At 51.0% G+C, this 27,216-nt stretch overlaps 1 protein-coding gene across 1 annotated transcript in view; it reads left to right on the top strand.

Annotated features, from left to right (window-relative positions):
* Positions 1-27,216, top strand: part of KIF6 (kinesin family member 6) — a gene marked incomplete at both ends in the record, with an annotated part of 233,793 nt that overhangs the window by 156,284 nt on the left and 50,293 nt on the right. Inside the window, one exon of the mRNA XM_080700569.1 lies at positions 22,106-22,214. Within this exon, the coding sequence (XP_080556695.1) occupies positions 22,106-22,214 (109 nt within the window). The remainder of the gene's footprint in view (positions 1-22,105; positions 22,215-27,216) is intronic.

The following is a 27,216-nucleotide window of genomic DNA, read 5'->3' as shown; positions in this document are numbered from 1 at the left end:
TCGAGCTGGGTTTCTTGCTTCCCTGTTGCTTTTATGTGTCCCACACCCACACATCAGCCACAGCAAAGCCACCGGCTGTCCATTTGTTAGGGTTCAAAACTTGGTGGGGTTCCCTTCTGCAGGAGGGCGCTTGCCAGCTGTTGTCACAGGCATAGCGTAGCTAGAAAAGGGAAGCCACGCTTCTGCTGTTCTGTGATTTGTTATGTTTTTGTGACACTATTGCCTTTATGGAAATATTCAAGAGTCTGGCTTTCTGACACGAAATACAAGGTTTGTAAAATATCCTCCATTCATGCAAGTAAAGAGGGGAGCCTTTTCAAGGACTTCCTATATTCTGGATACCCTGGTTGCTAGATATCTGCAGTTTAAAAGACCACTTGACTAAGAGCAAAATTTGCTTTGAGTATAAGTATGCTAGCAGATGTATTTATTAACGTTTTTCCTACTTAACACTTAGTCACGTCATGGCTTACATTTCACCGGCTACTTTAATCTTCCACCAAGAACTGTGTGCACGTGTGTTCGATCACACCAAGCCTCACTACGACGTAGAATTGCAACGCACCAATAAAATAATATAAATGCATAACTTCTCACACTCTTAAAACCAACTTCGTCTTTAAACATTCCCTGTCGGAGATCCCCTCCTGGTTGCCACCTGTTTTCAGATAACAGCCTTTCTACGGGTCCTGTAGAAGTAATAGGATGCCTCTGAGGAAGCATACTTCTATTTTCGATTTCCGAGGATTGGACTTTCCAGAGATCAAATGGAGAACAGAAGTGGGTGGTGTTGAGTGTTCTGAATCAGGGTCCTGGAACAAGACTCAAATGAGTTTTCCACTAAGAAAATTATTCATTGAAAAAGATGTGCCCTGAGTGTTCTGCCTGCTCAGGTTATCAGAGCACTCCATGGAGCTCTCAGCCGAGAGGAGGGACGGGGAAGCCAAGGCAGAAACCTCAGGACATTTGATTTCTCAGCAAGGTAACGCAATCTCAGGCAGTGACCTTTGAAAGAATTAGAGTCGCTTTAGAACAGGTATGTACTGCCGGGTACCGGGACTCCCCGCCTTCAGGCCACAGCGGGATTCCTAGCTTCAGACACAGTGGAGGCTTCTTGTACACGTGGAAGAACTGGATGGACCTACACTCTACTTCCTACGGTTTCCCTAACGTCTGTCCGTCCTCTAGAAAGAACGCGCACAGCCTCTCAGTGCAGATGCTCAGCAAGTGGCCCTGTCAAGACCAAGTTCATGGGAGCAGATCTCCCTTCGCCTAGCTCTAAGGGAGGGCTGGAGCCTGGAGCTGTCCTCTGCTGAGCTGTCAGGAGAGGTGTCTGCAGCTCTCTGTGCCCTCCCGAAGGCACGAGGGTCAGCACGGACACACACTTGCTGAACACTGTGGCTTCATGAACGGAGGACCTGGGAAACGACCATAGAGAGGCAAAAGCCAGGCCGCGGAGTGTCAGCGCTGGGAGCGAGGCCCGGAAGAGCACATAGGTGGTCGCCCATTTAGGTGAAAAAATAACCAAGTACCCTTTCCCACCCTAGCATCTGTTGCTCTTTAGACCTGACACCGTGGTTTGCAGCGTCCTCCAAGTCACCGGGCCCATGCCTGGCAGACCCGTCCTCATGTGGTGTCTTCAGGATGGGGACCCATCCTGAAGGCCCAGAGGTCTGCTCACAGGAGCACCCCTGGGTGAGCTGGCTGCTCCAACCCAGAAGCCTGGCAGGCTCAGGATCGCTTAGGCGGCGGTTAGCTCAGCCGCTGCCGGCTGCACCGCTGTTACCGCCCCTTCAGCCGCGAGCCTCAGGCCCCAGCGTCCTCTCCGGCCTCCACTCCTCGCTCATGTTCATGCAGGTTGCCTCCTCGTGAAGATGTCTGCTAGAGACTGAGCATCGTGTCATGGCACACTCAAGGCAGAAAGAATGAGAAAGAAACAATGCTAGAAGATTTTCCTCTTGCGTGTGTCCTGTCAGACTTCAAAAATACACGCCCTGCCCTGCTTAAACTTCCTTGCACATTTCCTTGCCCAGAAATGTGCCCACAGCGACCTGAGCTGCAGGACTCAGCACGTGTCATAGGTGCTTCTGGCCTCTAGAGCTGCACTTTCCAGTATGGAAGCCACCGCCCTGTGTGGCTACCGGGGACACTGAGGCGGCTCGTGCCACTGAGGCACTGAGCTTCCCGTTTTATTTACATTTAATTTACCTTCAAGTTAAATTAAGAGTTAGTATAAAAAGTAAAACATTTAAACAAGTTTATGAAATTATATCCGGTATGTATAAGTTACAGATATTATTAAATTAATTCTATTTCTTTTGCATTTTTAATATATCTGCTAGAAAACCTAGTTATTTTATGGCTTGCATCGTATTTGTCTCGGATGGTGCTGGCCTACAGTGAGTGGACGGCAGGAGTGGCGAGAACTGGCGATGATTTTTGGTTAACCAGCCAGGAGCGCCACTCTCACCTTTCCTGGACGACCTGCTGACGAAGGCCCCTTCCTCTCTGCTCACCTGGCAGCTGGTGTAGCACAGTGCTCAATAAATCTCAGCTAGCCTGCACTCTTGAACCTACTTCTCCTGCCAAATTGGGCTTTAAGCAAATCTTTGTTTACAGCTGAATTCTTAAAACTTCTTTGACAGCCCAGGCTAGCACTGTTTAATATACCCCTTAATTTTTTATTGGTGCGTTGCCGTCATGCGTCCTAGTGGAGCACAGATGGTAGAGGCACGCATCACTCAGCCCTTCCCCTTCCCCATCTTGAATGACAATTTACCTAGACTTCTAGGTTGACACACATCTCCTTTCACTACTGTGAAGGTATGATCCTAGTGTCTTTTTTATTTTCATTATAATTTTTATGAAGTATGCTATCAACGTCATTGACATTCCTTAGTAGGCAACGTGCATTTCCTCTGCCTCCTATTAATATCTTTTGTCTTTAGTACTCTTAGTATTACTATTATGTCCAGGGAACAGATTGTGGTGATTTTTGTTCTGATCAAATTTTAATATGATCCTGGATACCAAGGACCATAATATCAATTCTTTTTTTAAAATGTGAGCCACTGTCTTCTAATACGGTCTCCCCGTTCTCTAGTCACGCCTTCAGAACGGCCCGGCACACGTGTGCTGAATCTACTCACCCTGTCACATCTCGACTTTGCGTTCCTATTTCTCAGCTCTTTAGATGTCTATGCTATGGTTTGAGTGATTTTTCCAGATCAATCTTTTCATCTTCTCTCTCTCTCTCTCTCTCTCTCTCTCTCTCTCTCTCTCTGTCATCTTTTTATCAAAAAGTGTCAGAAGCTAGATACGTCTGCATGTTTCAATTAACATTCCTTGTTAAAGCCAGCTGAAAGCGTAGGTTTCCGTTCTTGCAACAACTCAAGAGTTTGAATATATGCTCATACAGCTAGTTAGGCATCGTGCTCCATCCATAACGTCTGCTGCAATCCACACGTCTTTTCCTTTCCCTCCGATCACTTCATGTTAGTGACCACGTCTACCTTCATGGAGAATGACAGGCTGTGTAGCAGTCAGTGGAGGAGGCTCAGAATGGACAGAGACATGGAGGAAGAGTCAGGAAAATATGCCAAAACACCAGAGAATAAAATGTTAATGACTAGAAATGTTCAAACACTGCAGAGAGGCCAAGTGTATGAGAACTGAAAAATATGTATTGGATTTGCCAGTTGGGAAATCCTTGGTGACATGTTCTTAACTTTATTTTTATGACTTTTATTCATTCTTCATCAACTACTGGGATTAGCCAAAAGCATCAAAGATGGATATTCACAAATTGTGGAGTGATTGATTAGTGAGCTTTATTTTGGGTGGTTGGGAAACATAAAAAATAGCCTTCTGGTAACCATTATTTTCAGGGAAGAAAAAAGAAGTGATGGATTCAAGAAACGAGAAATGCAGTTTTAACTCGGAGTAATCTGGAGAGGCTGTAAAGTTTGGAAGTCAGACAGTGTAATCCAGAGCCAAGCCCTCCATGTTGCTAATGGTGTCTTCTTCAGTGGTGTAGCAAATGGGTAACTGTTTAAAAGAATTAATTGGAAATCTCAAACCGTTCTTCCAAAAAAACACACTCTTGGACCATAGAGCCTTCGGCCTGCTCTGGGCCCGTCCCTCCTGAATGTTAATCATAGCCAGGGCATCAGAGAAGGAAAATTGTCTTTCGTCTCAGTTACTACTCTTGCACCTGACAGATGATGATCATTTCAGTGTTTCCTCAGCCAAAAACCACGAATGTAGCAGGTGCCCAGGAGCAGACTCTGTAATGGAAGGCTTTGGAACGCTCCTTCCACCCGGGGCTCATCACTGGATCACACTTACTTAGTATGATGGCTCCATCCGTCAGTCTAAGTAACTAGTTTGGGGAAACCCAAAGGCATCAGTCACAGCTGACTCTTTAACAACATTGTGGGTTAAATCAACCCAAAGAAAGATTTTCCTTCCAGTAGGTCCCAGTGAACTAGAAGAGGGATGGGGTGGGGTGGGGCGGGGGTACAGTGCAGGACGCTGCTGCTGCTGCTGGCAGCTGTTGGCATTGCGTCAGTTCTGAAGAGACTCGTCCTGGTCGCTCACTTTCTGGGCCATTTCCATTGTTGATTCCATTGGGCTAACACTGGACCTGAACTTGACTTCAGCCCCCATGTCTGGAAAGCAAAGAACAGTTTCTCTTTCTACTATTCTACTCTTCCAATAAAAATGTTCCTTTTTATTTTCTTTCTCTGTACTACAGAATGGTTGATCTAGCATTTAGTAACAGGGCAAACGCTGATAATTTAATTAAAATGAGTTACTTCTGTACCAGACTGGGAGCCCCATGAGTCATAATTACAAGTTCAAAAGCTGGTTGTTTGTAACAGGAGGAAGCGGGCCCAAGGGGCTTTCTGCCTGCTCGCTCCTCATTCTTTATATCCAGAGCAGATTCCTGCCCGAGGTAACCAAAGCTGTTTATTGAGCTCAGGGAAGGACAGGGGCACTCACCGAGTGCAGAGGGCGATCATGCCAGCAGGCCGCACCAGCCTCCCACGGCGGAGGGAGGCGAATGCTTTCAACCACAGATGAATGCCGCCTGGTTCCCAAGCAGACCCCATTTCAGTTGCTGCTCATCGTGCTCCTTAACTGTTGGGCACCCTTTCCTTCCGCCCCATCTTCCTGCCTGCCCTGTAGCAGTTGGAGACATTTAGGACCCAAGGCTCACCAGTGCTTTCAAAGTCAGTCCTGCTCTGGCCTAAAGATATGATGGGACTTAAAATGTAAAAAGTAAATTAAAAATGAACTGTGAGCATAGACATCAGAGAAAGGTTAAGACTCAAAACCTCGTGTGCAGAGACAGGGCAGAAACAAGGGCAGCCCAAGAGGAGCCAGGGCCGGGAGGAGCCGGAAGGAGCCAAGATGCGCCTCTGAGGGCACTCGCGCCAGGCAAAGGATGTGCTGGTGCCATGGTGATGGCTCCCATCCCACATGCACCACGGACGCAGGCGCGCCCATCTCCAGCAGGGAACACCTGAAGGAGAACCTCTGCTGGACCAGAAAGATCTGGTGAGAGGCTGTGGTGTGGGTAGAGATGAGAGAAGGGCTGCGCATGGACCTGGACAACTTTGCTTATCTGTCAACCAAGGCCTTAAAACACCTTCGCTGGAGTTTTCATCAGCATCAACACGCATTAATTATTCTACATGCAACAAAATGGGTTTATTACCACAGATAACTGGAGAACTCAAAAAAGCATAAGTCAATGTTGGTGCATCGGCGGACATGCTGGCCAGCTCTGAGGGTTGAGACGACACTTGCCTTGAGTCTCCCAACACCACTGCCCCACCTCGTACTGCCCAACTTATAGTATCTCAGGTATGTTTCTACATAATACAAGATGAGAGAGAGATACAAGTGCTTACAGAGACCTAGAGTGAACTCAGAACAGCACTGTATTGTTCTGTGTCAATTCCTTTTATCTTCAGAAAAGCCTATGAAGTAGACCTCCAAGCCAGTCCATGAATGAGGAAGCCGAAGAAGTTGAGGATGAGGATGCTACCATTATGACTGGCATCTGAAGTGGCCCCCAAAGGCGCATGTGTTGGAGGCCTGGTCCCCAGTGCTGAGCTCTTGGGGAGCGAGTAGATCATTGGGCTTTGACCACATCAATGGATTGGTCTCTCAAGGGACTAGCAAGGTGATGGCATTGTCAGGATGTGGTAGGAGGTTGGACTTGGGGTCTGGAGTAAGTTGGAGTGTGCGGATCACTGCCATGTGCCTGGAAGGGTGTGCCTTGTCTAAGGCTTTGCCCCCTCTCTCTGCTCCCTGGCTATCACAGGTGAGCAGCTTGGTTCGGCTCCTTTCTGCCCTGACGCTGTCCTCACTACAGGCCCAGACAAGGAGCTTCTGACGGTACACTGAAACCTCTGAAACTGGGGCCAGAACAATCATTCCCCCTTAAGTTGATGTTTTCAGGACCTTTGTCCCAGCAACAGAAAGCTGGCTAATACACTGCCTCTGGGTAGCTCAGGAATAGCAGGCCCACCTACTGCAGGGCTTTCTCCCTGGTTTCTGATTCACAGATCTCCAGCACTCTGAGGCCAGTCCTCCAAGGCCTTTCTTCCTAGCCTCCTCCCCAGTCTCCAAAAGCTCTTCTCCAGAGCCTAGGCCCTTTCTTTAATCCAGTATGTATTAGGACTACCCGATACGTGCCAGATGCAGTAAGTCTTCATGCCACACTTGATTTGGTTGGTTTTTTTTTTTTTTTTTCTAACTGGGGATTGGACCTAAGGGTATTCTACCTCCGAGCTATACCCCCAGTCCATATATACATGTATATATGTTTTTGTACTGGGGATTGAACACAGGGGCATTCTACCTCTGACCTATACTCCCAGCCTGATTTTTTAATTTTTTATTTTTAAACGGTGTCTCACTAGGTTGATGAGAATCTCATTACTTGCTGAGGCTATCCTTAAACCAGTTATCCTCCTAGATCAGGCTCCCAAGTACTGGAATTACAGCCCAGTTTAAATTTTTTTATTTTGAAATAGTCTCACTACGTTGCTGAGGCTGGCCTCAAACCTCAGTCCTCCTGTTTCAGCCTCCCTAGTACTGGGATTATCGTCATGCACCACCACGCCAGGCCATTACACAGTTTCTAGGACCGTCTTTGAGTTAGATCTCACATCCGGAATGCCCCCATTCTTTCACCTGATTACTCCCACAACATGCATGCTCCTGAGCCAGGTACTCTGGAATGCAGGAAGCTTAACGCCCCATCCCGCTGCCACCCCTGCTATGCCGCAGAAGCTACGATGAGATTAAAAGTCATCTTGCATAAATGGCTCCGAGTCGCAAATATTACTATTAGAGATACGGGGCAGCTGGGGAGGAGACGGAGATACTCGCACTTCAACCAGTGTCCTTTTAGTCTTTTGAAGTTACCTCCAGCCCTATTTTATTCTTTATTTTGAAATGGGGTCTCACTAAGTTGCAGAGAGCCTCACATTGTAGCTCAGATGGCCTGTGAACCTACAATCCTCCTGTCTCCGCCTCCCAAGCACCGTGACTCCAAGCATGCGCCACCACACCTGGCTCGTGTCTTCCTTTTATTGAGGGTTTAAACAAAGCATTTCTAAAATGGATTAAATGGCAAGATTGTCGCAGGTTAAGCTTCAGAGAGGGGCAGAAGAACAGTCACAGATTAACTTTAGGGAAAGACAGTAATGGCTTAGGGTCAGGGAGGGAAAAGGTAAACGTTCTGGGAGGAGTCACATCCCAGGCCACACTGCTGATGGCTCCACTCAGACCTTGGGAACTTGTGTGCACACCGTCTTCACTTAACTGGGTGCTGCATGCCTAGTCAAGCCAGTGCAAGGTGGCACCTCAGCCTGTGGTCTAAGAAGGCTTCTGGCTCACCTCGAGCTCCTGCCCCTCCCAGGCTCACACCACATACTTACACTCCTCTCTACCTCCCATAGGCAAGGCACGGGCCAGAGGGGTCCAGGAAGGAGCTCAGAGCCAAACCCTGAGGGGTTCATGGTTCTTGTGGCACTGGACACTGAACCCGGGTACGCTCCCAGGGCCTCACTAACGTGCCAGGGCTGGCCTTGAACTGGTGACCTTCCTAGCTCCACGTCCCAGGTACAGGGGTGACAGGGTGCACCATTGCACCCAGCTCATTTTTCTGACAGTTCTTTCTTCAGAACTACACTCAGGGAGTCCACTGGCTTCCTAGAAAGCAGGAAGTTTGATTTGGAAGCTCGCTTTCGGAAGCTGGCCTGCAGAACAGCCCACAGGGCCTCTGTGCAGACACCCTTCCTGGGAGAAGCCCTCCTCCCATCTCCCTGCGTAAAGCAGCCTCCCTCGCCGTTGCTTCCTCTGCATCCTCCTGCTCTTCGTGACCCCTCTTCATAGAGCAATTAACAATACACATCTGCTTCTCTTGTCTGCTGCCCTTGGTAGAATGCAAGCTCTCTGAAGGAAATAAGCCGTGCACACTGTCATCCTCTAAGGACAGTGCCTGACACACAGTGGCCACTCTAAATACTTGCTGAAACCGTTCACTAGGTGTGGAGTAATATCTATGTGCAAGACAGTGCAGCACTTTACGTAGCACAAATATAAAACAATGCAAATGTCTAATATTGGGGGAATGGACTATAATGATGATGTATTTGGCAGCTATAAAAAGTAATACTCATGGGCCGGGCGTGGTGGCGCACGCTTGTAATCCCCGCACTTGGGAGGCGGAGACAGGAGGATCGTGCTGGTTCGAGCCAGCCTCGCTGGCTTAAGAGACCCTGTTTCCAGATATAAAATATAAAATAGGTCTGGGAGTGTAGCCCGGAGATAGAAGGGCTTCCAGGAACCCCAGTACCACAAAAAAAAAAAAAAAAGTAATACTCATGAAAACTTCAGTGACTTATAAAAAGGACCCTGGGGTAATGTTAAGTGAGATAAACAGGCTATAAAAACGTTATGTTCATCGTCATCTTAACTCTGTAAAACAACGTGAGACCGGAAGGGGAGGGAGGGGGCAAGGCTGGTCCCTCTCCTGCTCCTTTATACCATTTCTACCTCCCAGACTTTCCACAGTGGGCACGCTGTATCTGGATGGTCAGAAAGGGCAAAGTAATGCCTTTTGCATGCGATTACCTCATCAGGCAACAGCTCTACCCAGGAACAGACATCGTTAGGACTTGATTCTGTATTGACTGTTTCCATCTATGAACTCCTATAGGACAAAATATTATCAAGAACAACTCTAGAAACCTTCCTAAGTGGCTTAATGTATGTGGCTTGGGATGGGGACTTACTGCCCTGTGTTGAGGATTTGCAAGAGCTAGGCACAAATAGTAACATGGCTGACCCCATAGCTCGCTGAGGTGATGACGGGTACCCCAGGTCTCCCCACCTGTCTGCTCAGAAACAGACACCCTTGCCAGGAAAAGGAAGGGGCCTGTCCCCACGAGCCGCTTTACCATGCACATGTGGTGGTTGGCCTGGCTCCCTTTAGACATAATTATTTATAGGCCTAAAATGCAGAGAATACGAACAAAACCAACCACAGCCACGGCACTGAGAACCTGAGTGCAGAAAGTGCAGCAGGGGACGAGGTCGGAGGTTTGTCGGCACACAGGTCAAGGGTCGCAGGTCGCACTTCAGTCAGCTGGGCCTGCGGAAGCTGACCCCTGCCAGGCCCACAGAGCGAGGACCCAGCCTGGGCCTGGGGCTTCAGACAGGGGCAGCGGGGCTGGATGTGGGAAGGCAGGAGCTGGTGCCCGCCCCCAGAGGCCCTCCCCTTCGGGGAATCCAGGCCCAGGGCAGGAGCAGCGATGGCAGAAGCCAGCCGCGGTGGAGTTCACATGAGCTTCAGCTGGTGACAAGTTCCTGGAGGGACATAAAAGAGAAAAATAGACTGGGAAACCACTGGAACCAAAGACAGTGGCATGTGAGCTGAGCACAGAATAACCAGTGGGTGATCGGAGCAATCCAGGGAGAGAACGTTCTGGAAAACAAAGCGCACTCTGAAGGCCCAGCGGTGGGATCGTGCTAACACGGGGGAGGAGGCGAGGAGGCCTAGGCGGAGGAGAGCTGGGTGGCAGAGGAGGCAGAGGAGGGCGGCCCAGAGGAGGCCAGGAGCGGCCGGAGGCCGGGCTTCTCCAGGACGCCACCTGAGAGCGTAAGGCAGACAGGGCATGGGCCAGCACCAGGTGAAGCCCGCTGCAGGAGGGCAGGGGGGGGTGTGCTGCAGCCGTGACCAGGGAAGGATGAAGAGCCAGGGCAGCACAGCGAAGCAGGTTCTCAGAGGACTGCCGCCAGGAGCGCCGATGGAGCTGCGCTGGGGGTCAGAGGAATCCTGGAGCGTCCTGGGGCGTCGGCTTGAGTACACTGTCACTTACTGATACGGAGACAATGGGGTGACGACTTGGGTAGAATTTGGAATGGAATCCGACATTCAGGCATGTTGAGTTTGAGATGTTAATGAGAATCCAAGTAGGCTGAGATGTCCCAATACGGCCCTCACAGGAGAGGACAGGGCTGATCATATAAATTTTAGAGCCCTTTGTGTGTAATCCATATCAAAGCCATTATGACTGAATGACATCAACTGTTGAAAGAGAAACGTGCCCAGAGCCGAGTCCCCCTGCGCCAACAGATCTGGCCTTTGGAAAGAGAGGCCAGTCAGGTGGGAAGAGGGCCGGGGCCCAAGGGAGCTCGCCTGCTGGGTCAGCTGCTTCGTGTGGGTCTGGACAGGCTACACGCTCTCTTAATAAACTGCCACTGCACTTCGGTGGCTTGTGACGAGCTGTTCCTCTCCATCCCACGTGGGTGAGGGCAGGAGGGATAGGTGACCCAGTCCACGGTTATCAGGGACACAGGCTGCGGGAGCCCGCATCAGGACCAGACTGAGGAAGGGAGAGCGTAACACAAACTGCTACCCTCAGGCCCGCTTCACTGGGCTGGTGAGAAGAGGCAGCCGCTGAGATAGGGAAGTTGGTTTGGTTTGGTTTTGTGGTGCTGGGGATGGAACCCAGGGGCATTCTACCTCTGGGCTACACCTCCAGCCCTACTTCTTTATTTTTTATTTTGAAACAGGGTCTCACTGAGTCGCAGAGGGCCTCACTAAGTAGCTGAGGCTGTCGGCGAACCCGATCCTCCTGTCTCAGCTTCTGGAGTGCTGGGATTATAAGTGTGCACCACTGCACCCGGCATGAGATGGTGAAGTGTGAAAATGTTGAGTCGCTTTCCTGCAAAAAGTGGAAAGATGGCCCTGCACGGAGACCAGTGGGGTGAGGGAGAAGGTTGCCGCTAGAGTATTTTCCCCTAAGCATCTAAATGCCCTACTCCTCTGCTCACCTCGCTACAAGCAGATGGTCTTTTCTTCTGTTTCGCCAATGGACTCAAGGCCTATGGACATGAATATTCTAACCTCCCACAATGTACGTACAAATTCACTATGCCTGCATCTAACTATAACTAGTTCCACAAAGACTTTAAAACACGGTTTTGTGCTGATGGAAATAATCCAAGGAAGAGGGGAAGCGGCTCCGGCAAGAGAGAAGGGCTACGGGGAGAAGCAAGACCAAGAGAGGAGGTTGAGAGCCCGGCCCAGCTGGAGGCCTGCCGATAGGACGGACGGGAGCCGGGACCTGGGCACCCAGGGGCACACGGGGAGACGAGGGAGCCCGTCCATCTAAGGCCGTGTGGTTGAGAGGCGGAGAACCCAGCAGCGAGGAGGTCGGCCTGAGCGCTGAAGCCCCCCACCCGCCCACTGTCAACCTGACATTTTGCTCCCTCCAAATCCTCCTACTGGGTCAAAGTAGTCCTCGCACTCCAGACAGCTCGCTGTGGGGGTCCCGGAGGGGCGCGTCATTACTTAAGATGACGAGCATAGCTCATTTTCACACTTTGATTTTTATAGTGGAGCGCATGTTTATCCATTCATCCTGTCAGAGACTTTTAAATAAATGATTCACAGCTGCCGTTTTCTATTTTCTTTATTTTTACTGTTAAAATATAGACACAGGAAAATGTAGCAGACTCCATACAGTTTAACAAGTAACGCTTTGAATGAAAATAGTTTCCCCCGAGGTGTCTCGGCATCGCTCATCTGTTCAGCCAAGAAAACTCATCCCCGCAGCGAGCCTGGAGCTGGAGGCGCCCGCTCTGGGGCTTGGTGGGGGTTCAGGATGGCCACGGGAGACGCGCGTGAGGGCGCTCCGCGTTCTAATACAGAGGTGCACACAGTGCTGGCTGCCCTTACTACGCCTTCTCCATAAGGCCCGGGAATCCTGGGCTCATCACACAGGGGCGGCGCCTGAGACTCCGAGCCCTGTAAACAGCAGCCCTGGGCCATACGTAACAGAAACCGCGCTCCCACCACAGCTCCTGACCCCACATCTCCTTTACCAGCTGCTCGGCGAGAGTGAGGCACGCGGCCTGCTGGGACATTAACCGTCCTCAGCCATTCGAGGAGGGGCGGCGTGCTTCTGCCGGGACACCTGGACCAGCAGAAACTGCCAGAGTGTGGTGCCTGCTCCTGGCGGGCGGGCGAGGGAAGCCCAGGCCCCTCAGTGAACCCCCAGCCAGGCCGGCACCAGGGGCCTGCGCACACCTCTTCCTACCCGTCTGTCCTGTCTGTACGGGAACGGCACTGACCCTCCAGCAAATGCTTCTTGGCTCTTTGGGGCGGTCCTGAGAAGCCTGACCAGGGCCCCTGCACTCCCTCAAACCGCCCACACCTTCTGACCCGGTGACCACGTGGTTCTTTAGGAATTTTTCCAAATTTTAACAGATGCTTTGACCTTTTCACACCTAACTGTCTAGTCCAGGGCTTCTTTTAGAGTAGTAGATGCCCACGGCCTGTGGACGGGTCAGCCTCCCAGCGGACCCACCGCCTGGCTGAGTAAGCGAGCATTGTGTGTGTGTGTGTGTGTGTGTGTGTGTGTGTGTGTGTGTGTGTGTGTAAGTATTCTTTGTTTTTGTTTTTTCTTTGGCACTTTACCTCTGAGCTACAGCCTCAGCCCTTTTTATTTCCTGGGTCTCACCAAGTTGCTGAGGCTGGTCTGGAACCTGTGATCATCCAGTCTCAGCCTTCCAAGGACCAGTATTACAGATGTGTGCCACCGCATCCAGCTGAATGTTACGCTTTGAACAATAAGGGGCTTTCCAGAAAAGCAGCAGCCAGGACAGAGACCAGAGGGACGCAGGGCCTCCTGGGTCCCTCCTGCCTCTGTGATGACCCAGGCCTGGGCTTTTCCCTCCCCAAGGCGGGCCTGCCCCTTGTTCTGCCCTCACTGTCACCCTGCCCTGACGTCAGACCCCCACAACCATTGCAGGTGCAGAGACCACTTTATCCTGGTGCTTCTCGGAGCAGAGCTCTCTGGAGATGAGAGACGGTAACCAGTGCAGCTCGCCGTCGGCGGAGTGCAGGCGTCAGCGGCTCGGCCCGTCAGCCGGCTCTGCCCCTGCAGTGCTGCTCACAGACCACGGCTCCTCAGACGGCACCCCGCTCACAGCCCTCCCAAGTTGCCTTTCTTTTTCTTTCCATCTCTGACCTCCTGGCCCCGTAGAACCGGCCACGGTGGCTTGCAGGAAGTTATGCCATCATTTCTTAGCCAACGATTTCCTCTTAGCAGCATACCATGAAAGGGGAGTGTCTGGGGGAACCAAACTCCTAGAAACAGAGAGTGGAAGGGTAGTTGCGGGGGGCGGGGGCTTTCAGCTATGTGTAGTGAGCATGTGCAGCATGGGGGCTCTAGGTAACGTGCTGCGTTGTGAGCCCGGAGCTTGCCCAGAGCTGATCCAGGTGTCCTCACCGTACACAGGTGTCTCAGCAAGATGGGCGTGTGTCAGCTCACTCAGGCCTGATGATCGCTTCACAGTGTATATAAGTATCCAGCCACTATGTTGTACACCTCAAATAGCCACAGTTCTGTCATTTATATCTCAATAAGGCTGCAAAACAGAAAGCTCCCTTTCCACAAAAAAGGAGGGTTTTGGAGTCAGACAGACCTAGTGCTGGCCTTGCTACCCCTGCCTGTGGGTTCTGAGTCATTGTACGCTCCCTCAGCCTCGAGGGCTTGCCTGTGGAGCAGCTCCAGTGGGAGCTGGAGGAGCCCACGCAATGGCTCTCACCTGCGCGAGCCCTCCATGGGCTTGGTTCGCTCCCAGCAGCAGCAGAGTTAGTATTTATAAAACTTGGAACAGCGCGTGTCACGTGGAATGTGCTTGTGAAAGTCAGTGCCCTCTGCCTTTCCCTTCCAGAGTCGAACCCTGGCAGGTGTAAATCCACTTTGCCCTATTCTTTACCTCCAAGGTAGGCGAATAGAAGTTTACTTAAATCCTCACGTTTCAGGGAAGGGACATGTTTGCTATTGAGCTAGAATATAATTCTTTTTTTAAAAAATATGTGAAAATAAGCCAGGCATAGTGGTGCACACTTATAACCCCAGTACTTGGGAGGCTGTGACCGGAGAATCGCGGTTCATGGACAGCCTCAGCTACTCAGTGAGGCCCTCTGCATCTTAGTGAGACCCTGATTCAAAATAAGGAATAAAAAATAGGGCTGGGGTATAGCTCGGAGGTCGACTGCTCTTGGGTTCACTCCCCAGCACCACATGAAAAGAGGGGCGAGCTTGAGACGGCTGGAGCCCGCCCCGAGGCGTGGTGGGAACCCGCTTGTTTTGTCACAACACGGCGGCCTGTCCCCAAGCGCAGGCGGACAAGCTCTCATCTCACCCGGTGTCCTGGGGACGGGGCCCAGGGTCTCGTAGCCTCAGGGAACCCCACACATTTCAGGCTCTGCAGAATCTGAAGCCTCTTTCTAGACTGAAGAGGAAGCCGCCTTTCCATTCAGCGGGAAATCAGCCGACCGTCCTTTTACCCACAGGAGTCAGGACACACACATCCGCCACCCAGATTCTCTGGGATGGTCCAAACCTTGGGCATAGCATTAGACATTGAAGCTCTTTCAGGCTGCCACATCTATGGACTAAAATCAGTAAGAGATCCAGTCAGCCGGAGCAGGAGCCACGGCACACTGTCTTATTTAATGGAAACCTTGTTGGTCTCCAGATTCCTGAGTTAACTCCAAAACCCAGCAGTGCCAGCACAACATTGCTTTCCAAGCCCAGCGCCAGCATCTGCCCACGGGCTTCTCCAGGCAGCCTGCGTGGGCACTTTGTCCTGAATAAGAATACTCATAAAATCTCTGGAGAGACCAGGCTAGGAAAATGGGCCTCTTCTGCAGATGAAGGCCGCTGAGAAGTCTGTGTTACTGCTGCAAATAGAAACTGCCCTCAGGGTGCTGCCTGTCCTCTGCACACTCCAGGCCGTCCACTCCACTGGCATGCCTGGGCTTTTCTTCACCTGCTCTGGAAGAGTCCAAGACAGAGCTGCAGCAGAGAGCGTGCACCAGACTCTGCCACCAGGACAAAAGGAAAACGCAGCCCCTCTTGGGCACCGCCCCAGCCCCACTCAGCCCCCGAGGGGTGCACTTGGGGCCTCAGGGGCTGCGGAAGGACGTGTGATTCCTGGCACCAGCAGTCTGGAGCCTGCTTGATTTATTTAGATGTGGTGCCACTGTTGGGCGGGTCTCCCAAGGCTCATGTGGCTTTCCACTTCAGATTTTCCTTTTGCTCTCCTCCCTAGAGCTCCTGCCAAGCTGGCCCTAAGCATCTTCTAATTGAAGGTTCTCCTGTGGCATCTTTTATGTGGCCACCCAGGAAACCCCGAGGCTGGTCCTGATGGGAGGGCTTCTGCCCAGGTGAGGCGGCTCAGGCCGGTGGCAGGCATCAGTCCTGGAGCCTGGGCGCTCGCCCTCCAGAGGAGTCAGAGTAGGACACAGGTGGAGCCAGTGTCCTCGGCCATGCGGAGGCCTGCTGCTGCTCTCCACATCTGCAGTCACTTTGGCCGTGGCTACGTGGTTTTTTCCTCCCCTCATCCTCAGATTCCAGAGCCTGCGGAGCCGCCCCACAAGCCCTGAAATTGTAGCTGGCTGCTCCTGACCCTTCCAAGTAAACAGAACCATGGCGAATGCTCCCTTGCTGACCTCCGTCACCCTGCGGGTGGAAGAGCCGGACAGGACTCCTGGGCCTCGGCTCAGTGTCCCCTGGCGCCCAGGCCTGCGAGGCAGGACACTGCTGGGGCAGGGAGCACTGGTGAGCCACCTCCGGGAGACCGGAACGACTACGAAACGGCAGCTGTCATTTATTGGCCAGCAGCCTGGAAGCTATCTAAAAGGACGAGTGTCTGTGCCCGCGACGGTTGACTGACCAGGCTGCGGAGGAGCTGTGCTGGACATCCCAGACTGCAGTTAGCTCCCAGCCCAGAACGCGGTGTGTGCTTAGCCATGTCCTCCACGGCGTGAGGAGGAGACGGGGGCCCAGGCTGGTGCTCTGGCCACTCCGTGTGCCTTCCACCAACCTCCTCCATCTTCCCTAAAGGTGGCACTCTCCCCACGGCGGGAGCGGAGGGAAGGCGGCGTCGCAGAGGCCCTTCTGATCCTTGGCAGGGGCAGCGCATTTCTTTGTGTAAGGCACACTCCCCCTCCCACCCCATGCATTTATGCCATCTAGTATCAGTGGATCCCCACCAGAAGCTGTCGGCGCCTCCTTTGCCCAGCATTTCTGGCTGTAGCCACCATTTCCTTGAGGCCCTGGGACATTCTCAGGAGTGTTGGGTCACTACCCATCATCCGCTCTTCACATCCCTCCTGGCCTTGATGCTCCATGCTCCACCTTGGTGGACGTCGCTCCCCAGCTGGCTGGCCTCTCATCTGAATCCCCTCCCATCAGCCCATGTCTTCTAACTCCGGCTCACACTTGGAATGAAGTTCCCTCCTAGTTACTTCTGCGAGGATGGTTATGTATCTTCCCCCAAGGTTAGTTACTTATGAGAAATGTACACGTATAAGAACCTTCTCTACCATACAAAAGTGTACCCTGTGTGTTAGGCATGGTGGCCCACACCTGTAATCCCAGTGTTTGGGAGGCTGAGACAGGAGGATTGCAGGTTTGAGGAGAGCCTCTGAAAAGTAAGGAGACCCTGTTTCAAAATAAAAATAAAATAGGGCTGGGGGTGTAGCTCAGAGGCAAAATACCCCTGGGTTCCGTCCTCAGTAGCACGCGCGCACACACGCACACACACCCTACTACTTCTCATCCTCCAATACACGTCCACATCCCAGAGTGTAGGGATTTATCATGTCACAGTGAGAGCCCACCCCTGCCTTCCACGTCGAGTTGCCCCTCTCAGGCCAGAGGCCTTAGCTCCCCTCCCACATCCAGCCTCCCCCTGCCCCGGCACCAGATGCCCGCCCAGCTTGGCCAGGCCCCGAGTCTGGACGGTGTCCAGACCCCCTCCTGCCTCCCATCACCCGCTGCTCCTCTTTTCTCCCTCTCTCCCTTCAGTCAGAGAAAACTGAGGTCTTGGCATGAATAAGTGTTGCCCAAAGAAAATATATTTTTGGCTCTACATAGGAAGTCGTTTTCAGCGTGAGTAACAGGCTCCATCCTTTGACTTCTGTCAATTTTTAAGCATTAGTTCAAGCAGCAGTGGGTTGGGCGATGGAGGGAGAGCCGGAGGAAGGGCACATGCTGGCTTCATCCTGCCCAGCACCACCGTGTCTCGTAAGATACGAGCATCTGCCCCTTCATCGCTGACTCATTCCAAAGCCCTTCGGTCATGCCGGGCGTGGTGCCACATACCCATCATCCTAGCTCCTCAGGAGGCTGAGGCAGGAGGGCAGCAGGTTTTAGGCCTGCCTGGGCCACTTAGCAAGACCCTGTCTCAGAACTTAAAAAAAAAATGTTTAAAGGGCTGGGTTTGTGGCTCAGTGGTACAGGTACTATACAAGTGCTAGAAATATCACTACAAAGCTTACGTGTTCTGGAAATAGTGGTAAAACTTACTCACTCGTCACGTAAGCTGTGTGGATGGTTGACACAATACAGGGGTTTGTTTTTCTGTGATGCTGTGGGGAGGCGAGGCTCTGGGTAAATGGGCACCATGGGAGCGCAGCCTCAGGGTAGGTCTACCAGCAGCCCCTCAGGTTGCCAGCAGCCTGCCCTCTCCCTCCACCTTCTTTCCCTGAAAACTGGATCCAATTGCCTCTAGAAGCTGGACACCTTTCACTCTTTTATGACCATTTATTTAGGCCTCAGTTTCTTCATCTACAAAATGAAGTTATTAGCAGTGGTCATGGAGAAGTTCAACTGAAATGACATGTGTGAAAGCACCGGCTGCCGAGTCTAGCGTGGTGTGCAAGAATTCACTCTTGAACCATGCGGAGGTCCTTGGGCTGTGCGGCAGGACCGCCGCGTCGGTCAGCCTGCCCTTCAGCCACACCCTTTCTTCCCCTCCTGGGTCCCCACCTCTCTCCGCATCCTCCCAAGCCCTCTGTGCCCCTCGCTGGCCCCGTCGCCATGGCAGCAGCACCAGGACCGCTCCTCTGTTTACTTCTCCTTCTCTGAACTCTGCAACACAAGGGTCACAGCTCTCATCTCCTCGTTCCATTTCGCATCTCTGCCGGTGCCTAGAGCAGCGTCTAAGATAAACCGGCACTTCTTGAGGAATGGGCGACGAGATGATTGTCCATTGGCAAGGCGAGCTCGGTCCCCTGGCTCTTCGAGCGTAACGCTGTGTGCTTAGGGGGAGCTTGCTACAGGAGAAAAGACTGCCTTCTAAACCCTCGGAAGGAAAAAGAAGTGGAGACCTCTCTTCAATAAATAAAAAGCTCTTCACTAATTTTGTGGGCAAGATCTGGTATGTTAGTACAGTCCGAGAGAGCTGGACGTGGGCTTTAGGAGATGAGGGTGCAGAGCAGGACTGGGCTGCACGTGGGCCCGCCCCACCTGGCGTCTCTGTGCGACCCCGGGCTCCGGGTCTGGCTACACCTCTTGGCCCTCAGCCTAGGCAGGATCAGCCACCTCACCTTGGCCTCCCTGAGCTTAGGAGGCCACACCAGGATGGCAGCCACCCTGCCGTGTCCACTTGCCTGTGGTCACCACAGTCAGAAGCCCTAATTCCAGAATGTGTCTGTGTCCTGGCAGGAGGAATCCGATGTGCCCTGCCTGCACACAAGCCTGCAGCACTGCCGGACTCCTAAGGAGCTTTTAAAAGGAAGAAGCGCGGGGCTAGTGGCTTGTAATCCACGCGCTTGGGAGGCGGAGACAGGAGGATGGCGCAGGTTCAAAGCCAGCCGCGCTGGCGTAAGAGACCCTGTTTTGAAATTTTAAAAATATACAAAATAGGTCTGGGAGTGTAGCCCATAAGTAGAAGGGTTTCCAGGAACCCCAGTACCACCAAAAAAAAAAAAGGCAGAAGTGTTGCCAGATGTGGTGGCACACACCTGTAATCCCCGCGCTTGGGAGGCAGAGATAGGAGGATCGCGCAGGTTCAAAGACAGCCTCCCTGGCTTAAGAGACCCTGTTTCCAAATAAAAATATAAAAAATAGGTGTCTGGGAGCATAGCCCGGAGGTAGAAGGGTTTCCAGGAACCCTAGTACCACCAAAAAAAAAAAAAAGGCAGAAGTGTTAAAAACTTCAATGCAATATCCCCACAATGTGAACCCTACATTTTTAATCTTTGAAAATGGGCGATTCATGCACAATATCTTGTCTGCCCGCTCCAGCTTTCTTAGTGGACCTTTGAGATTCTCTGAAGAGTTATCACAGGCTCTCCTCCTGAGCTCACCGATTGCACTCCAAATCCTCCTTGCTCACACAAAGCGGAGGTATTACGAGGAAGACTTGGGCTCTTCCGCTACTGCAGGTTCTCCCAGCACCTACTGCCATAATAGAGAACCCAGCGCCCGTCCACAGGGTCACACTGTCAGCGCCATGAAGAAAACGGGCCTTGGGGGAGCCTGGACCCCTCAAGTGTTGCCTGCAACTTTCTGAGCACCCTCCACTCCACCCCTGCCTCTACCTGGTTAGGAGAGGCCTCCTAAAGAATCTCACCTCCTCTGCAGGAGGCAGCTGGGACCCAAGGCGGGTTCCAGGGTGTCTCCAGACAGCAGGTGGCCTTCGTTGCTTCATTTCGCAGTAAAGGCGTGCACGGTGCGCTTGTGCATGGGCTGGAGGAGGAGGCGAGAACAGAGCCCTGGGCTCCGGGCTCTGCTGGCCAAAGCGCCCTCGTGCGTCAGCGTCTCTCGCACACCAGAGTTCGTCCTGCAGAGTCTCACCCCAGCCAGTCCCCAGGTTGGTCCCAGAGCGTGCGGGCAGATGTGGAGAGTCGTGAGCCTGCCCGTTGCCTCTGATTGGGCGGGCGTTGCTGCGAGCCTGCCTTGCAGGCATTCCTCCCACAGCTGTTGTTAGCAGTCTCACAGTATCAGTGTCAGATGGGCTGGCCAGTTGCTCTGCTGAGGCTGGAGGATGGGCTCGGCGGGTTTTTCCAGGGAGAGATGTCGCATGTGGCCACACGCAGGCGTGCCTGGAGCCCTGGGCCTCCGCAGGCTCGCAGCCTGCGATGTGTCCTGTGGTCATCAGAGCGTGCTCAGCACTCTCATTGTAATCCTGACCAGATTCGTGGAACAGACATCTGTTGGGCAGCTTCTAAATGCCAGATGTTGGCCGGGCGTGGTGGCGCATGCCTGCAATCCCAGCATTTGAGAGGGTCGCAGTTCACGGACAGCCTCAGCCACTGACTGAAGCCCTCTGCAACTCAGTGAGACCCTGTTTCAAAATAAAGAATAAAAAATAGGGCGAGGGGTGTAGCTCGGAGGTAGAATGCCCCTGGGTTCTATCCCCAGTACTGAAAAATAAATAAATAAATTAATTAATTAAATAAATGCCAGGTGTTGAGCAAGACCCCAGGATTCATTTAAAAATATTGCCCCTGCCCCTTGGGAAACTTCATTTACCAGAAAGAATGCCCTGTAGAGTCCAGTTGTTACTGCACTGTGCAGTAGAGATGCGTGGATGAGGCCCGTAGCAGAGGGAGGATTTTCTTTCCACTTGGGTTTGGGGGAAGGCATCAAAGAGGTGGTAACATTCACACAGGGTTGCAAAGATACAGAAGCTGGGTGCGGTGGCGCACACCTGTAATCCCTAGTATTGGGGAGGCTAAGACAGGTGGACCAAAGTTTCAAGACCAGCCTCAGCTAGCAAGACCTTGTTTCAAACACAAACATTAGAGGGACTGGGATGTAGCTCAGAGAGAGAATGTCCCTGAGTTCAACCCCCAGTACCAATAAATTTAAAAAAAAATAAAAATTAAAAATAGGAATGGGATATAGCTCAGAGGCAGAATGCTTTTGGGTTCAATCCCCGGTACCACTAAAAAATAAATAAATAAATAAATAAATAAATAAATAAATAAATAAATATTTTTAAACCGATAAAAGCAGAGTCATTGGATAGAAACACAGGGAAAGGCCTCTCAAGCCAAGGAAAAGTGTTGCAGACAGCCCCTGTGGCTTCATCTGAAGTCCAGCTATGGATTCCGCTGTGGCTGAGGGCCCCAGGTCCATCCCTGTGCTGGCCCTCCCTGGGGGTTGGGAGGAAGACCCAGCAGTGCGAGGATGCCAGCAGGTTACTCCAAGGATCCCGGCTCTCTGCGAGGCCAGAGTTTGGAGTCTGAGCAGGACCCAGCGGCAAGGGCTAGCTGTGGGGTGAGGGCAGGTAGTGCAGGGCCGTGGCTGGACACCAGTGAGGACCCTGCCTCGGGCTGTGGTGAGAGCCTGACTCTGGCAAGGTAGACACCAAGATCCCTCCCCAGGCCTGGGAAGCAAGGCTGGACCGTTATATAGAAACTAAGAGAAGAAAATTTCTAGATTCGGTATCTTTCGTTCTGGATTACAATTCTCATAACTAAATGTCTGGAAATTCAGGGTGAATTTAACCCAAAATGGGTAATAAAGGAAGCACTAGAGTAAACATGGCAGCTATGGCGGCAGCCCAGGTCGGAGCTCTGCCCCTGGGCTCCTCTGACCAGGCACTGCAGCCTGCAGGTGCCCCCCGGGGGGGTCGCAGCCAGCTGGAGCCTCCACAGAGCCCCTGCTGAGCCCTGCTGGCTTTGTGGTCTGACTAAAGTGATGGCGAGATTAATAGGGTCCTGATGCTGTGACTGAAGCCCTCTCCCTGTGTCTCCAAACAGGGGCGAGACAGGAAATGTCCATCGGGTGCCAGGAGGCTTTTGAAATCTTCAAGCGGGACCACGCCGACAGCGTTACCATCGATGACAACAAACACATCCTGAAACAGAGGTAAGGCTGTCTCGGGGAGCAGCTGGCCAGCTGGACGAAGCCACTCTTCCAGCCTTCCTAGTGTGCCCGGCCTGGTACAAGATCAGGCAGGGTGAGCCTTGTAGGCACGCCAGTGCCGTCGGGGTGGGGGACGGCACCGACGCAGATCAGCAGACCTCCCATCCTGCGCTAGCTCCGCACACCCTCTTGTGACTATCAAGGCCTGATACTCCTGGTCCACGGACAGGAGAAATGTCTACGGATCTAAAATGGATGCTGCGTGCTCCAGCCTGCAGCTGCTCCGGGACATCTGTGACGCAGAGCCTCTGCTGAGTTTTCCAGGCCACAGTCAGAGCCGACAGGGTCATAAGCTGAGGTGCCGTCAACTAAGGCGGGTTCTGTGCTTCCAGAGAGAACCTCATGGAAACGTTGTTGTTGTTGTTGTTGTTGTTGTTGTTGTTGTTGTTGCTGTTGTTGTTGTTTTGGTCCTGGGGATTTGGTACCAGTGTTCTACCTCCAAGCTACACACGTCCAGCCCATTTGAAACAGGGTCTCGCTAAGTTGCTGAGGCTGGCCTCAAACCTGTGATCCTCCTGTCTTAGCCTCCCAAGTCCTGGGATTACAGGCATGCACCTGGCTGTGGGAACATAATTTTCGGTAGGTGGTCTGTAAGTTAGACACATACGCTCTAAGGGTAGTGCACAGGACTGCGAGGTGCAAGTCCAGAGCTCAGACGAGAGCTCTGGACTGTGGCTCCCAGGTCACTGTGCCTCTGGACCTTAGCACACAGTACATTTTCAACCTGCTTTGTTGATTTTTTTAAATTTTTAAATTTTGTTTTTTGTGGTCTAGGAGTGGAACCCAGGAGCTTTTTTTTTTTCTTCCTCCAGGCTACACTCCCAGACCTATTTTATATTTTATTTGGAAACAGGGTCTCACTAAGTTGCTGAGAGCCTCACTAAGTAGCCGAGGCTGGCTTCGAACCTGTGCGATCCTCCTGTCTCAGCCTCCCAAGTGCTGGGATTACAAGCGTGCCCACCACGCCCGGCTGATTTTTTTTTTTTTTTTTTTTTTTTTTTTTTTTTTACTTCAACAACAAGCATCTACTGCTCACCGTCCTGAAGGCTGGAAGTCCAAGCTCAGAGTATGAGGATAGACCGCTGGCGTAGCTCTGTGGTAGAGACTTGCCTACTGTGCCCAAGGCCCCGGCTTCCCTCCCCAGCACCATGACAAGCGTAGTCAGGTCCTGCTGAAAGTCCCAGCCACGTGCTTTGCTGAACCGAAAATGAGATCAGATTAGAGAGTCCTCTGCGTGCAAACCACTCCAGGAAGGCGGGGAAGTGGCTGTGCTCCTAGGAAAGCATCCCAGTGTGAAGCACAGCGTGTCACCGCGGGCTGGGGGGTCAGGAGGCCCTGGGAGGAGCAAGCCGGGAGGGGAGGACCAGGGAAGCTCTGTCCCGAGGACCCAGGAGATAGGCCGCTCAAGGGCACACTGTGAGCCGTACCAGGGGCCGTGGCGGAGGACATGGGACCCGTAGGGGGCTGGGCGACTGGAGACCAGGGGCTGGGGTACCTGTCGGGGTGTGAAGGAGCAAGCCAGAAAAAACCAGGAGCAGGGAAAAGCCCAAATTCTCATGAACCCTGTGCTGTTGGGTGGGTGCAGCTCCATGGTGGGACACTTGCCTAGCACACATGAGGCCAAAAAAGTGTATTCAAAAAGTGTGTGATCGGAGACTTCCGGGAAGATGGCGACCGAGAAAAGTGGGGCTTAAGAGCCCCGCTAACAACCAATCTCCATTACCACAAAATCAGCGCCTTTCATAGCCAGAAAACACCATCACCAGAGAAACAAAAAAATCACCAGGCTTCAGAAAGAAAGCGGACTGAGAACAGAGCTCAGAGCCACAGAGGAGATACACTGGCCTCACGCCCGAGGCCGCGGCAGCAGCGCCATACTGCCGGCGGCAGCGGCGACTTCCCCGGACGGCTACAGCAAGCCGAGGTGAGCCGCTGCGGAACAGCCAGGCGGGATTTCTCGCCGCAGGTAAAATCTAAAGCTCCCAGTGGCTGAGCTCAGCACACGCCGCAGGGATTCAGAGTGGAAATCAAAACCAAGAAGAAATACGCCAGCCTCACGGCCAAGGGCGTGGCAGCGGCGCCATATTGCCACCGGCGGCAGCAGCAGAGAATTCACCGAATCCAGTACAGCTACATCTGCGTACTCAAGAACAGTGAGTCAAATTGCGGGCCACAGAGGAGAAGTCCCAGTACTGTACTCGCTGGGACTTGACCCAGTGGGGGAGGGGCGGTGGCAGAGATATCACACCATAGGAGAACATGCAACCTGGCACCCCCCACAGTCTAAAGCAGCCTCTATCGACTCTCTGGGTCGGAGACTCTGTGATACAACCCAGTAAAGGAGTAGTGGGGTCTGAGATACTACTGACTCGAGATCCAGAGCACCTTAAGTGAAGCCATAGTGACCCAAGGGAAGAACCCAGAGAAGGCACAAACATCGGAAATCATGGGAAAGAGGAATAATACTGGAGCAATGAATGCCCACAACCCCACAACATCAGAACCCGATAAAACAGAAAATCAGAGATTTCTAGAAGATCAAATCAGGAAAATAACTGTAGAAATAATAGAGGTGCTTCGAAAAGAACACAGAGAGGGCCAAAAAGAGATAAAGGATGCAATTAATGAAGTAAAGGCCTCAATTCAAAGCACAAACAACCGATTAGACCACATGGAGAACAGAATCTCGCTCTTAGAAGATGAGCAATCCAAAAATGAACGCATAGTTTCTAATCTAGGAAAAAATATCCGACAGCAGGAATCTGATATTGAAGAAATATGGGCCCATTTTAAGAGAGCTAACCTAAGAATAATTGGAATAGAGGAGGGAAAAGAAGGTGAAACCAAAGGGATCAACAATCTCTTCAAGGAAGTAATAGCAGAAAATTTTCCAGACATAGAGCAAGAGCTTGATACACAGGTCCAGGAAACTTATAGAACTCCCTTTAGACAGGATCGAAGAAGAGGATCCCCACGCCACATAATTGTCAAAATGACCAATGTGGAAGCCAAGAAGAGAATCTTTTTTATTTATTTATTTATTTTTTATTGGTGCATTATATTCATACAACTTATTGGGGTAAAAAAACTTGTGTGTATAAACATGTACTCATCGCTGATTTAACCCCTACCCAAATACCACCCCATTCCCTCCCCGTCCCTCCCTTCCTTGCTTGGCTTAGTGATTGACTTCGATATGTTTAAGTACATTGTGTGCTTTAGAGATTTTTCTCTTCCCCCTCCTTTCTCTTCCTTTAGGTTATCTTGTTTGCTCCTCTTTTCTCCCTAACTCTCACATATTAGGGAAAGCATCTGATTTCTTATTTTTTGTGACTGACTAATCTCACTTAGCATAATGTCCTCCAGTTCCATCCATTTCCCTGGAAATGACGTAATTGAGTTTTTTTTGATGGCTGAGTAAAATTCCATTGTGTACATATCCTACAGTTTTGTAATCCATTCATCTGTTGATGGACATCTTGGCTGGTTCCATAGTTTGGCTATGGTGAATTGTGCAGCTATGAACATAGATACACATGCATTAGTTTGGTAGTTTGGTTTCTTTTCTTTTGGGTAGATACCCAGAAGTGGTATTGCTGGATCAAATGGTAGATTTGTTCCCATTCTTCTGAGGATTCTCCATACTGTTTTCCAAAGTGGTTGCACTAATTTGCAATCCCACCAACAATGTCTTAGAGTTCCCACTTCTCCACATTCTCGCCAGCATCTGTTGTTGTTTGTGTTTTGAATGATTGCCATTCTAGTTGGAGTTAGGTGAAATCTCAGGGTAGTTTTGATTTGCATCTCTCTGATTGCCAGTGATGTTGAGCATTTTTTCATGCATTTATTGGCCATTTGAATTTCTTCTTTTGTGAAGTGTCTATTTAGTTCATTTGCCCATTTTGTTATTGGATGCTTTGTTTTCTTAGTGTTGAGTTTCTTGAGTTCTCTGTATATTCTAGATATTAGTCCTCTATCGGAGGGGTAGGTGGCAAAAATCTTCTCCCATTCTGTTGGCTCTCGATTGAGGTTCTTGATAGTTTCCTTTGCTGAACAGAAGCTCTTCAGTTTCATGCAATCCCATGTATTGATTCTCCTTTTAATTTGTTGTGCCTTTGGGGTCTTATTGAGGAAATGTTTGTCTGTGCCTATGTGTTGTAGTGTTGGACCTATGCCCTCTTCAAGGAGCTTCAAAGTCTCTGGTTTAATTTCCAAGTCTTTGATCCATCGTGAGTTGACTTTTGTACAGGGTGAAAAAGTGGGATTAACATCCAATTTTCTGCATATGGTTAACCAGTTTTGCCAACACCATTTGTTGAAGAGGCTATCTTTTTTCCAGTGTATGTTTTTGGCCCCTTTGTCAAAAATTGGCTGAAAGTGTGTGGACTTGTTTCTGGGTCTTCTATTCTGCTCCATTGGTCTATATATCTGTTCCTTTGCCAGTACCATGCTGTTTTTATTCAAGAAGAGAATCTTAAAGGCAACAAAAACAAAGGGCCAAGTGACATTCAGAGGCAAGCCAATTAGAATCACTCCAGACTTCCCAAACCAAGTCATGAGAGCCAGAAGGGCTTGGAGTAACGTATTCCAAACTCTGAAAGAAAACAACTCCCAGCCACACACCAGAACCAGGTAACACACACCAGAACCAGAGAAACAAGAGTTTCCATCCAACAGTCAACTAAGATTGGTTATCTGTGGAGATTCATTACTTATGTTAGTCTTTTACCTATCTCTAAATGGTATTGTTTGCCTTTATTGTTGTTAATTTTTAGGATTTCTAGTTGGAATATTAATATTCCTTCAGATATAGCATTTGGAAATATTTTATTCCATTCTATTAGTAACTGTTAACTCTGTTTACATTGTCTTTGGATATACAATATTTTTTTTTATTTTTTTAGGGAGTTTGTATACTCTTCTGTTGCCTGTGCCATTGAAATCA

This window comes from Muscardinus avellanarius, assembly GCF_963383645.1.
Source record: "Muscardinus avellanarius genome assembly, chromosome: 8".
In the NCBI taxonomy this organism is placed as follows: Eukaryota; Metazoa; Chordata; class Mammalia; order Rodentia; family Gliridae; genus Muscardinus; species Muscardinus avellanarius.
Note: the sequence above shows the minus strand (reverse complement) of the source record. Positions and strands in the feature narration are given on the sequence as shown.